This window comes from Gobius niger (assembly GCF_951799975.1).
Source record: "Gobius niger genome assembly, chromosome: 16".
In the NCBI taxonomy this organism is placed as follows: domain Eukaryota; kingdom Metazoa; phylum Chordata; class Actinopteri; order Gobiiformes; family Gobiidae; genus Gobius; species Gobius niger.
Window position 1 is genome coordinate 6,287,845 of NC_136867.1, and position 13,293 is coordinate 6,301,137.

At 42.7% G+C, this 13,293-nt stretch overlaps 1 protein-coding gene across 3 annotated transcripts in view; it reads right to left on the reverse strand.

Moving 5' to 3' along the window:
* Window positions 1-13,293, reverse strand: part of aqr (aquarius intron-binding spliceosomal factor) — a 95,207-nt gene that overhangs the window by 11,605 nt on the left and 70,309 nt on the right. For all 3 annotated transcript variants that reach the window (XM_079573183.1, XM_079573184.1, XM_079573182.1), the window contains exon 33: window positions 7,565-7,650. In XM_079573183.1, coding sequence (XP_079429309.1) covers window positions 7,565-7,650 — 86 coding nt within the window. The remainder of the gene's footprint in view (window positions 1-7,564; window positions 7,651-13,293) is intronic.

Consider the following 13,293-nt stretch of genomic DNA (forward strand, 5'->3'; position numbering starts at 1 on the left):
CTTTATTGCACGTAGATTTGCCAATTAGACTTTAAATCTAGATTTAGTCAATGTGTGGCTGATTGTGTCTGTTTTTTGCTGTGCATTACTGACATAAATAAAAGTTTTAATCAATTCAATGTCTATATATAAAAAATATAGCAATGAATAATGGATGGAGCCAGGTTTAAATCCATGTTTTATATTTGTCGACATATTAGATGCAGAGACTTTTTCAGCGTTAAGTGTCACATTTTCCCGTGAACACATAGCGTTCTCTGTAGAGGACAAATGAGCTCAATAATTGCAGTTTTTGCTATTGCGATGAATCCTTTAAGCCCGTTTCCAGTGGAGCTTGCGGCGGCGTGGCAGGATATGTGGGCCTAATGCGCTGCGCTCCCATCTGTGTATGAGGGAGAGCGTGTCTGGGTCATCGGGCTGTGGGGCTATCACTGGAGCAGATTGCCATGAAGAAAAACACAGGCCCGAGCGAGGGAGGGGGGGGCAGAGAGCGCAAAACACCACAACAAAAAAGAGGATATTCGAATAAGGATGGAGATTTCTCACAAATGGCTGAGTCAGACGGCTGGAACATTAGCTTAGCACCACAGAGTACGACGTGAATGAATAATGACTACAGTATAGCGGGTTTTTTGTAGTAATGATTCTAATTAGCATTTGGAGAATTATGAATACAAGTGTAAGAGTGTTAAAGCAGTACTAAGCAACGCGTTTACCTTAATAAATAATTTTCGTAGTCCCTGTGGGAGTAATACAAGTGTTTATGGGATGATTGGAGGGTCTTGGTCAGAAAACCATGTTTGCAACTTGACTGCCACCGGTCTGGAGAAAGCAATACACACTAATGGAATCACGAAGAAGAAGCTAACATGCTAACGGGCAAAGCTAACTGCGGGCTAGCGTCACTTTAAACAGTATTTACAGCCAAGTTTGAGTGAAAAAAAATGTTTCCATTGTATAATTGGATGCACAGTAACCCTCTCTCCCTTCGCCTTTCCTGTCAGCGCAGTATTTACTCTCCAAGACAATTAATAAGTTAAAAAATCGTAACTTGCTACTACACCTGCAGTTGCGCTTATGGCCTCTAGGGGGAAGAGTTACTTAGTACTGCTTTAAGAGCTCAATAAACCTCTTCTGGACCAAGGTGGCAGAAGGTTTTGCAGAATTTCCTTATGTTTGGCCAAAACACTTTCTCGATGACCTCTCTCCAAACAAACGTACAACGGTCAGACTGAATTACTCCAACGCTAACTTCCATTTCTCCATGTCTCCTTCCCAGTACAGCCTACAAAGCGACTCCACTTCACGCCTTGGTTTGTGATGTGTGGGCGCCTCGCTGTCACACTGCGCGGCGCGAGCTTCTCTCCTGATAAGCATCTTGTTTCGGAGTGGGCTGTGAACGCTGGGTGTAATATTGAGTGTAAAGGCGTGATCTAATGGGTGATAGGGACGAGAACGCGCTGCCAAAGAGATAAACCACCCTCTCTCGCTGCCTCCTCCAGCACTGCACTCCGCTCTTATCGGGAGATGGAGAACAAAGTAAAGCTCCCCTCTGTCAGCCGAGGGGAGCAGTGTTTTTCGGTTTGTCGGCGGGTATGCTCTGTCACGGAATTCGTCAAAGTAGTATTTTTGCTGACTAAAAAGTAGCAAAAGATAAATACAAAGGGACTAACTGTTTGGATGTTTGACGACAAATGAAACTAAAACAAAAGACAAAAAGAAACGAGATCCAGGCTCCTTACGAAGGGTAAGTTTGGTCTTTTTTTATACTGTGACATGAAAACTAAGATTTTGAGGGCGAAAACTAGCTACAAATCTCAGCATTGACCACTGAAAATCAATGTTTTCACTTGTTGTATCTCGACTTTAAGAACTGAGCTGAGTTGCTAATGACTCTTTGTATCCTTAAAGAGACTAGATGCAAGTTGGTCATTTTATGCTCACTACTGCCACCTCAGGTCTTACGCGTAACTGCAGCCTCTATATTAAGCTCGTGCATGACGGCAATTCGGACCCGAAGTAACAACTTTTTGAGTGACAGTGCAGGATTTTAGAGGCAGTTGTGGCGAACAGGTCTGAGCTCATTCTACACATTAGGACACGGCTGGAACATGTAGGGGGAGGAAAATACTTAGTTTAAGTTAAGTTATACTTTATTCATCTCTGTAGAGAAATGTGTTCTCTGCATTTGACCAACCCTCAATGTCGCTGGGCGAGCTGTAGGAGCAGTGAGCTGCCAGCGCGGGCTGGCACTCAGGGACCCATCTCCATGATGTGGAGCCAGGCTGGAGGATTAACCTGTTGCACATATTTTTACCACTAACCTACACAGAAACGTGGAGAACATGCAAACTGCACACAGAAAGGCCCCGTCCAGGTGGGAATCAAACGCGGGAATTTCGAGCTGTGAGACACGAGTGCTAACCGCTGCGCCACCGTGCCGTTTTTGTGGTAAAAACAAGAGATGGTTTACATTTATCTGTAATTTACTGGTCGAGGACGTCGTAAAACCACTAACTTCCTTATTTACAAAACACTCTGCATGCTGCTTGCGTCACATCCAGCTTCCCATTGTGAACAGGAAATCAGTGTAATCTGGCTGACCAGGCGTCTCCGCCCTTCTCCACTCACATCCAGTGCTCACATTGCAGAACCCAATGACAGGAAAGGACTGTTTCCCAATGTCTTTAGTATCTCATGTTAACTGTCTTTGAGTGTGGAGTGTGACACAAATCTTTACAGCAACAAAAAAAAGGAAAGTGTGTGACCTCTTGTCTTGCACTTGACAAAATTGTTTGTGGCTTCACTCAAGTTAAAGATTATTAATAGGTGGAAAATATCCTTCTGTCTGTGGACTGTGTGTCGTATATTATTTATTGTGTAAAGGATTTAAAATTTCCCAGGCTTTAGTCTCCTAAATTTAAATAGCAATAAACTCCTCAAAACAACAAGCCTCACTTTCAATCTCGTGCTCTCTCTTACAGCAAAGCTTTTGTTAAAAAAAAATTGGGCAATTCAAACCCAGTCCAGATGACTCTTTTTGAAGAAAACTTTTGCTATGTTGGTCCAAACACTAAACCTGAAAACTAGAATGGAGTGTGAAGTCAATCTGAACACGGGACTGCAGTGGGGTTTTAGCAGCAGGGCATGACTTTAAAGAGAGACACTTCAATTTGCAGACAGTGTATTGTAAGGCCGTGCGTCTTTCAAGTTCTGCAATTCCAGCTACAGCACAGCCGCGGGGCGAAGAGTGGCAGGCTTAAGCGGCGGAGAGGGCTTGAGCCGCCAATTGTCTGGTATTAAACGGGCGGAGAGCATTAAGTGTGAAGAGCTCATCGGGATCTGGTGGCAGCTGAGAGCAGTGAAAGGCCATTTCATAACATCTCAATGGAGTGGAATGAGGGAAGGATGCGAGGGGAGGAGGAGAGGAGATAAGGGCGCAGTGCTGGAGGGGAGGACAAGTGGGGGAGGAGGAGGAGGAGGCTTTGGGACACAATGTGAAAAAAGAAGACCTGACAACTTTTAAAGGTCACATTATGCAAAATCTTTTAACCACGTTGTAATGTTATATCCTCATCAAATACAGACCTGGAGTGGTGTTTTGTTTCATTAGTGAATGTTATCAACGGAAACTCCAGCCCACGCTCTGGTGTACATCAAACAGAGATTTTCCATTAGCCTCTTAACTCCCACCCGAACCGAGGGCATTTTCTCCAGTTCAGCTTTACCCAAATCCTGTAGGCCAGTGTAACACCTCATTTGAAAGCTAAGATCTACATAATTCATCTAAATGGATCTTTTTCCTCACGTCATCAGATTTTATTTCATCTTTTTTGAGGGGGGTTTTCAACTCATTTTTGTAACTTTTTTGTCATTTTTTGGGTAAATTTTTGTCACATTTTTGTCATTTTTTTGTCAATTTTTGTCACATTTTTGTCATTTTTTTGTCACATTTTTGTCATTTTTTCGTCATTTTTTTCGTAATTTTTTGGGTAAATTCTTTGTCACATTTTTGTCATTTTTTTTGTCCATTTTTGTCACATTTTTGTCATTTTTTTTTCACCTTTTTGTCATTTTTTGGTAAATATTTCTCACATTTTTGTTATTTTTTTTGTCATTTTTTGTCACATTTTTGTCATTTTTTGGTCATTTTTTTTGTCATTTTTTGGTAAATATTTGTCAAATTTTTGTCATTTTTTTGTCATTTTTTGTCACATTTTTCGTCTTTTTTTGTCACATTTTTGTCATTTTTTTCGTCATCATTGTTTTCGTCTCAGTTCTGTCGCTATTTTCACACATTTTTTCCAGAAGCTTTTAGATTGGGGTAAAGCCAAACTGGAGAAAATGTGCTCGGTTCAGGTGGTGTTTAAGGGGTTAACCTACAGAACCCAGTGTTGTACTGTGTCGGTTATTGGTGCCGATGCAAGAAGAAAAAAAGTCTAATAATCTAACATGTTTTGACCATAGCCTGTGAATAACATGGCTGTAGCATCGCTCTCTGCTGCTGAAGCCTAAAAGGAAATGGAGGCAGACTCTGGAAGTTTCTTGGTGTAATGGACTTTCAATTAAAGATGGTTTTTAAGTCATTAATAAACATTGGCCTGTAATTCTTACCTCCACACGTTTGTCACCCTCTACATCGTCCTGTTTTTTCCTTCCCCACTTTTTTATTTTCGCCCTATTCTAAATATATGGGCTGGCTCTAAAAAACAAGCTAAATTGCTAGCATGAATGAGCTTCAGTTAGCCCACAATGAACACTATGGGGGAAGCCACTCTCACTTAGTCCATCACTGTTCTACCTTCTATGGTCTACATGAATATGGACATGTCATACTATTTGGAAGCTTTTGACCTGTAGAATTCAGTCGCAGAATGCACACATATTTTGATCATACTTTTAGCAGCAGCATCTCTAGTTAAAACTATCTAATTGTTCCTAAGATCCCATGGGTAGCCTCCTAATAAGGCAAGGCAAGTTTATTTGTAGAGCCAATTCATACACAAGGCAATTCCAAGTGCTTCACAGTTAAAGCAGCATAAAATATAAGAAAATCAAATACAATCAATAAAAACATCAACATAAAATTAATCAATTACAGTAAGAGGCAAGAGTGTAGATAAAATACTTTCAGTTATATGCATTTTTAAGTCTTGTTTGGATTCGCTCTGTCTTGAGCACTATTTTTCTTGCTCGTTCACACAAAGTTACCTAACCTCTGTTTTGTCGCTCCTTCTCCTCTGGACATCAACATAAAAATGTATCAATTACAGTAAAAGGCAAGAGTGTAGATAAAATATTTTCAGTCATATGCACCGGCAAAAAGAACTGTTTTCAGCCTGGATTTGAACATTGTCAGAGTTGAGGCCTGTCTCACATCCTCGTGAAGACTGTTCCAGATTTTAGCTGCATGAAACTGAAACGCAGCCTCACCGTGCTTATTATTGACTCTGGGAACCACCAGGAGGCCCCTCCCTGAACAATAATTCACTGTATCTAGTCAGTGTGGAATGGAGGGCGACAGAAATTTACAAGCTTATTTTTAATAAAAAGTCTTGCGATATCGGTTATTATTATCTGTAAATGCTCAAATCTCAAGTTATCCAACTGTGGAGCCTTTGTTTTTGCTTGATGTGAATGCTTTTAATCCATTATTGGCTAAGTTGTCCTGAATGCCTGGATAACACACACAAGACTTTAAAGCTGTATAACAAAAGGATAGAAATCCTAAAAGCAAAGTAAACTGACAAACCCTTTTAATCATATTCCAAAATCATTCCCATTCATGCCATGTCAAATAAGCTACTTGGCTGGGAAAATATAGCCTTACTATGTGCCACCACAGCAGTTTAGTTAACAAGCACGTCTCCTAAACAGAACGCAGAGCTCCTTTGATGAAGCCCGAGCTCTTTGTTCTATATTCTACCTCCAATCATTTCCAAACAATGGTTGCTCCGTTCCAGGACAATTAGCAGAAGACACCTCCTCAGACGTGCCGCTGTCCCGAAGCGACCCTGGCACTCCCCATTTGAAATCAGGCTCATGCATACTTCAGCCTGCCGGGGCTTTTGTCATAAGGAACTTAGGAGGAAAACAAGGCCACCGAGTGCACTTAAAAGCAGTACAGTTATATGCCCTACCCAGGGTTTAAGGACAACACCAAAAAAATGCAATGAGACTGAAAAGAAAAACCGAAAACATTTTAAAGTGCCCAAGAAATTCGATAGCACGTCTCAGAGAAACACTGTGCTAGATTTAGAAAGCTAAGATAAAGCTGCGTTTTGAATGTTCCAATAACAAAACGATTGAAGCTGTAACTAAACCATTTCAATAGTGCATTTCATTAAAGCAGTACTAAGTAACTCTTCCCCCTAGAGGCCATAAGCGCAACTGCAGGTGTCGTAGCAAGTCACGATTTTTTAACTTGTTAATTGTCTTGGAGAGTAAATACTACGCTGACAGGAAAGGCGAGGGAGAGAGGGTTACTGTGCATCCAATTATACAATGGAAACATTTTTTTTCACTCAAACTTGGCTGTAAATACTGTTTAAAGTGACGTTAGCCCGCAGTTAGCTTTGCCTGTTAGCATGTTAGCTTCTTCTTCGTGATTCCATTAGTGTTTATTGCTTTCTCCGGACCGGTGGCAGTCAAGTTGCAAACCTGGTTTTCTGGCCAGAGACACCAGGGGGGAGATGAAAGACCCTCCAATCATCCCATAAACACTTGTATCACCCCCACAGGGACTACGGGAAGGATTCATTAAGGTAAACACGTTACTTAGTACTGCTTTAAGTTTAAAAGAATAGTGCAAGCAATTCGTTTTTTGGTTTTCAGCAAATTGACATAACATTAGAATCAAGGAGCTCATTTCCTGTTCCGGTCCAGCAGGCACTTGATTAAATAAAAGCAGCGCACACAGACAGGTGACTCTCTTTATGCCTAACTATTACCAGACAAAACACAGATTTGACCTCGCAACTGTTAGCAAAGAAAGTTTATTTGTGTGACTTGACCCATCCATGCACTTCCTCTCCTTCTCGAGGTCTCACTGGACTCGCACTCCTTCAGCGCCTCGACTCAAAAGCAGAGCCCAGGGTGAAGTCTTTTTGCGCCTTTGTCTCATGGATCGACGACAGCCTGACACTTTCCGAAGGTATGTCGCTTTGTACAACAGATCAAATGCTAACTTAAGCTATGCTGCTAGCGCAAACGCCTATTTGTTTATTCCTACATTTCACAAAATATCAAAGTGCTTTTTGGGTGGTTTATCTTTGAAATTCCGCTATGTTTACCTTGCTCACGCTGCAACAAGAGGCAGAAACTACAACATGCGCTCCTCTGGCCCTGAAAGACTTATAAAACCTCTGCTAGCTTAGCCCTTATTTTACATACAAGTTTACCGTGCGCTTTCTCCCCAAGCTGTGTTGGCAAAAATGTGTTAATCTCAGTCAGATGGAAGCCGTCAGCAAGGTTCGAACCGCCGAATCCGAACTTGTGAGCCAACTTTACTTTTGCCGACATTGCGTCTGGCCTCGGTGAATTGTCGACGTGTTTTTGTACGTACCTCAGATGACCCACGGCTTTGGTGCGGACCAGCGACAGGATGATGTAGTCGTTCTGCTGACCCTGGAACCTGTCCACTGTGGTCACCTGTCACACACACAGGACAGGACTATTACACAACAACAACAACAACACGGAAGCAAACGGAGGGAAACGCCAACCAGGCACAGGCTTGCACTCTGCGTAGTTAGGCAGTGAAACTCCACTGGATATCAAGATTTCAAACATGGCATAATGTTTACAGCTGAAAATGTTGCAACTTTTACTTATTTGTCCCATTCCCATGCAAATGATTAAGTATGATGTGTGGAATTATGGCCTTCGGGGACAGCACGCTGATGGAATTTTGTATGTTGGAGTACAAACCACTTTTCAAGGCAGCAAGAGCCTTTCAATTCAAAAAATTTAGGATTTTTCTAGTATCTAGGACTGCTCTTTCAAGGTCCATCAACAGATCTTCGCCTCTGCACCTCATGAGTTCCTCCATTGTGGATAACTTTCTGTATCCATGATGTGTTCCCTGGCTACAAAACAACACCACAGGAAATGGATGGATGTTTAGTGCTGGACAGAAATACTTTTCATGAAATTCTGTGTCTCTTTCTTCAGGTCCCAAACAGAGCTGCTTCACTAGAATCTCTTTAGGGGAGTCCTTGCCTCAAAGAGCAACCTATTGCTTGTCTTAGTGGTAGGGAACCCATGCAGAAACGACAAAATGCCTTTCTGCTTATTCGCCTCTCGAAATGCTTCACTCACGACTGCTGTGAAGATAGAGCATCGCCATCAACTTGTTCAAGGATTCAAATGAAAAGTAGAAGAAGCACTGAAAGAATAATCGCAATTACAGGCCGTAAATGATAAGGTAATGTGCATAATAGCCACTACATAGGACAGAATATCAAGGCAGGCATGTATTGGGAAGCACTTACGAAAAGATGTTTATGAGTGAGACCACATTTCCGCCTTAAATGTGCCCTTCTTTGAGAAGAGATGAGCGTGTCTCTGTATTTTCTTGTTTGCACCGTTATCGCCGCGGGCCACGCAGGCAGCCAGCGGGACTAAAGCGGCTTAGAGGGCATTTGTGGCCCTAGCCTCTTACCTGGGCCCCGGGGGGCGCGGGGGGGGGGACTTCAGGCCACGGTCCGGGAGAAGAGAGTAAGACTTGGAGAGAGGGGGAGATTGTTTTGTAGGCGACTGAGAATGAAAGGGGGATGTTTTTCAAAGCAATAGGAGGCCAGTGTCAGCCAATTTGCTTTGAGGGCTGAGTAATCCCGTCGCACTGTGCAATGTAGCGCTTCCAGAGGAGTCACGGACGAGCTTGGAAGAGATAGTCTGAACTCCACATAATAGAGGGAACTTGCAGACCTAAATGTATGTATCTTTGTTAGGGCTGGGAGGGTCACGATGCATCAATGCATTTTAATGTGAAAGTGCATTTTGCAGAAGCAGTAATTTGTATCTTCAACAGGTTTGGCTTTTTATTACCTTTATATAAATTATTTTGACTGACCAATGATTATAAATTAAGAAGAACATTGACATGTAGGCCTAAAGCAGCGCTTCTCAACTGGTGGATTGGGACCCAAAAGTGGGTCACAGAACCTGTTTCACGTTCTGCGGGATGGAGTTTTCCCCGCGCTTTTTACTAGTGCTAGACATGGACAGCGTTTGACTCACAGTGAGAGAAATGGCTTGTAGTTTGTCCGGCAAAAGCTTAAGAACATGCACGAGGATGTTAATGTAAGAGGAGATCGAACGAAGAGAAAGCAGTAAGCGCTCGTTGAAGTCAGCGCTGCTTGTAGCACACGCCTCCCTATAGGTCAGCACACACTACACGATTTTTCTAGTCTTAAACGATTTTATACAGAATGGGGGGTCCACACTACATGACTGGATTCAGTGCGATTATAGAACGTCTGGGGGTTCACACTTAACGACTGAGAATCGTAAGAGCGAACACACTACACGATTCTGACAAACAGCTGATGTTTTATAACACTGCGCGTCTGTCCTCTCTACGGCTTCATTTCTCCTCCGGCTTCAAAAACTGACCCCAAATCAGCAAAGATGGGCCTGTGTTTGTGAGTGTGGGACAACGTGTACGTGTCCCGATTGGTCAACGGTGTCAACAATGTCACAACACCGCAGCGCTAGGATACTGCTACTACGAAGCCTTAACTTGGCTATCGTTCTGTCAAATGGAGATAAAAGTCGGCGACAGGAAGAAGCGGGACGTATTTCAGTGGATTTAATAAGAAAAGGAGACGGGCCTCAGCCTCGAGATGGAGACGGAGGAGGAGACAGCGGAGAAAGCGGGGAGAGGCTAGCCACCGTTAGCAGCGAGGTGAAGCTGAACAGTTAGTCACCAAAATCAGTAAGTGCCGCTAAACTCTGTTCATGGTTAAAATGTAGCTTGAAAATGGTGGTTCTCGTGAATTTTTGGTGACAGAGTTGTGCTGTTTCGTGTGTGGGGCTGTGGCCATGAAATGAGCTATCTGTGCCGCTGGTTTAACAGAGAAGTGAAAAAAGGAGGCGCGGCAGTGTTTTTATGTCTTTATATCACTCTGTCATTCACATTTGGGACGGTAAAATCACCCACGTTTCTCCCGTGCGTCCAAAATCGGGCTTAAAAATCAAAAATGTTTGTTTTCCTACGACTGGAGTCTAGTCGCGTCTTTCTACCGCCCACACCACACGATTCGAACGTCAGTCCAGTCTGACCTTAAGCGCCAGCCCTCATGCTACTGGCGAAAGCACTAGTGCACCACTGTGTGTTCAAGATAGCAGCCTTGCCTCGGCCAACGCCGTCCTTGCGCCAGGCGGAAGATCGGGCTTGAAGTCTCGTAAGTGTGTTTTCTTATTCACAGGCTGTTATCTGGCTATATACTCTGTGAGCTGACCTTAAATGAAAACCTAGTGCTGTAAAATAATGAGCCAGCACCACAGCCTGCTTTCTCAATGATCTCTCAGGGTGACATATCAAAATGCAGAGGGAATGCATCTATGAAAGGAAAAAAACGTTTTTAAAGGGGGGGAGACTGTCGCGACAAGTCAGCACCAACGGTCCCTCTGACCACTGACACAATTCACTCACACACATCATTCATCCTGGCCTATTGTACATGTTTTTAGTGGTAGGGGAAAGCGGAGTACCCGGAGAAAACTGCAAAATATGCACTAAACCCTCTTCTCTCTATTGTGATCGATCCGGCATAAATGTGTCACAGAGAATTACTTTGAAATGACACCAGACGAATAACTTGGCAGACTCATTTTGAGCAGCAATGAATACAGCAAGTAGTCCCTCTGCCTTGTATTCCTTCTTTTTTTTTTTTAACTGTGTAAACAACTCCAGTCCAAAGCAAAGTAGTCCAAGTGTCCTCTTTATGATGACCCAGGTGTGCGGAGAATGATGGGTCAAGCCAAAGCCCTAGTGAATGCAAGGCCACATCCAATCCTCGGTCGTCATGGCGACCAGCAAGAGAGGCCTGTTACTGTGCTGATTGGTGCTTCAGACATGACTGAGAGGGGACTAATAAAAGAGCAAAGAGCTTTTTATGGACACAACTGGCCCTTTTAAAGAGTGGAGCAGACCAACAACACTACACTAAATAAAAGTAATGTCATTTCTATTTTTCTTTTCATCTTGGAAGCAGCATTGGGAATGACACGTTGCAAAACAAGCTTTCACTCTCTTAACAGCATGCTAGCAAATGGACTTTAAGAAGAGAAAGGGTCCTGCTTTCCTCTATGACGCAAACAAAATAAAAATAATACTGAGGGGGGCGTTTCAGCAGCAGAAAAAAACTGGTAGGTTTTTGTTTCGACGAGGGAAGGTTGGTAAAAATGCCCAAAAAGTCAATTTTGCAGGACATGACTCATTTAAAAGATCGCTTTCTTGTTAAAATATGTCAATAAAGTGTGTGTGATTGGTCCCTTAAGATCAATACATTTTGGCATCTTATCAGCCACATTTCCAACAAGTATTGCTGTGTTTTTTGCTTTCTATTCCTGATTACTGGTGTTCATGTCACTTCTGTAGCTGCCCAGCATCAAGGCGAATGAGAAGTGCCTTAAGAAGCCCGTCAATCTTGAACAGTGCAATTCAAATCCAAGCTGTAATTTTTCAGCAGCAGAGTTCAGCAGTGACCTTTAGTGTGTGTTACAGTGAGCATCAATTATTCATTGCCTGGTATAAGGCAAGATGCAGAACAAAATGTTACAGACTCCAGCTGAAACTGACCCAAAAAGACCCGGCAGTAGATCCATATCATCATCATAGTGAGTTAGTTGTGAGCCTGTGCATGTGTCCTTGTTGCTGGGCTGAACAGGTGCAGCACCAGAGGCAACAGTCTGTCTTTTTTTTTTTACAGTAGCGCTGAGGCGAGTGTGTGGAGTCAAACGTTTGAGGCCGGGTCACAGAATGCATGAGCGGATATGTAAATATGTGCATAAACACAGTCACGATGCTATTACACAATGTATGGGAGAAAAAAAATCAGGATTTAACTAGCAGGAAGGCCAGATTACAGCTCTTCTGTCAGTATGAAACATAATCAAATCAGTAAATATCAGGGTTTAGATCAGAACTTTAGATTCCTAACTTTAACACATTTGTAACATCCTGATTCTTCACAGGGAAGCGCTGAGCCCTGCATGTTCTCTCTGTGTCTGCCAGATTTCCTCTGGGTGCTCCAGTTTCCTCTACCACTGAAAACATGTATAATAGGGTCCCCTCTGGGGTCTGGAAATGAGAGTCCTAATCTCAGTTGGACTTGCCTGGTTAAATTAATGAAATAAATAAACATTCACGCAAGAAAGACGGGTGAAGTGCCGTGCCTAAGGACACAACGGCAAACTGCACGTGTGTGATTTCAACTGGCGACTATGGCTGAGCTGCTTATCAATTATTGTCTAGTACAGTATTATTTGTTTTCCAAGAACGTTTTACATATTCAGAATCAAAAATGTCTTCTTTTTTAAAAGATTTTATAAAAACGTTCAAAAGAATTGTTTGAATCATCAATTCAACATAATGCCGATTATTATTGTTGTCATAATCGAGTGGTCCTACCAGCAACCAGTGATTGGACGATGGGCTGTACCATCTGACCAACTGTCTTATTAATGCTGACTGTAGGAGCCATTCTGAGCCTCTGTGAGGCCGTTGCCTCCATGCAGCGCTGTACGTTTGCGTTTGGTTTCCTGCTATAAAAAAGGCCTAGAACTAGCCTCAGGTGCTGCAAGGTGTGAAGGCAAACAGCTTATTGGGCTTTGTGGAGCACAATGGAATGTAGCAAAACAGCAAATTAGTGGAAATAAAACATACAAAGTATTTTGTGGAATTTTTGACTGTTTTTTACACATGTCAGAGGAAACATCAGCAGTTTGTGGCAATGAGCCGCAGACACTACATGCCGATCTCCTGGTTTCCACAAATGTCTGTGAATGTGAACAAACTGATGACAGCACCGGACAACCACCTTGACTGTTGTAAACAAAAGGACTCCTCAATTAATCAGATGGATTTGTTTGTGTACAGGAGTTTCCATCGTGGATAATAGTTGTAAAGTTGAAAACCGTATTGGGTTGTTTCAGTTCACCAAAAGATAATTAGTTGCTGATGAAGGCTCTTGAGGTGAGAGGGCTTAAACAACCAAACAACCCAGTACAGATTGCCTTGTTGAATATCTTTATCGTGAAAAGACTTAGCAAAATAGGTGTAGCATC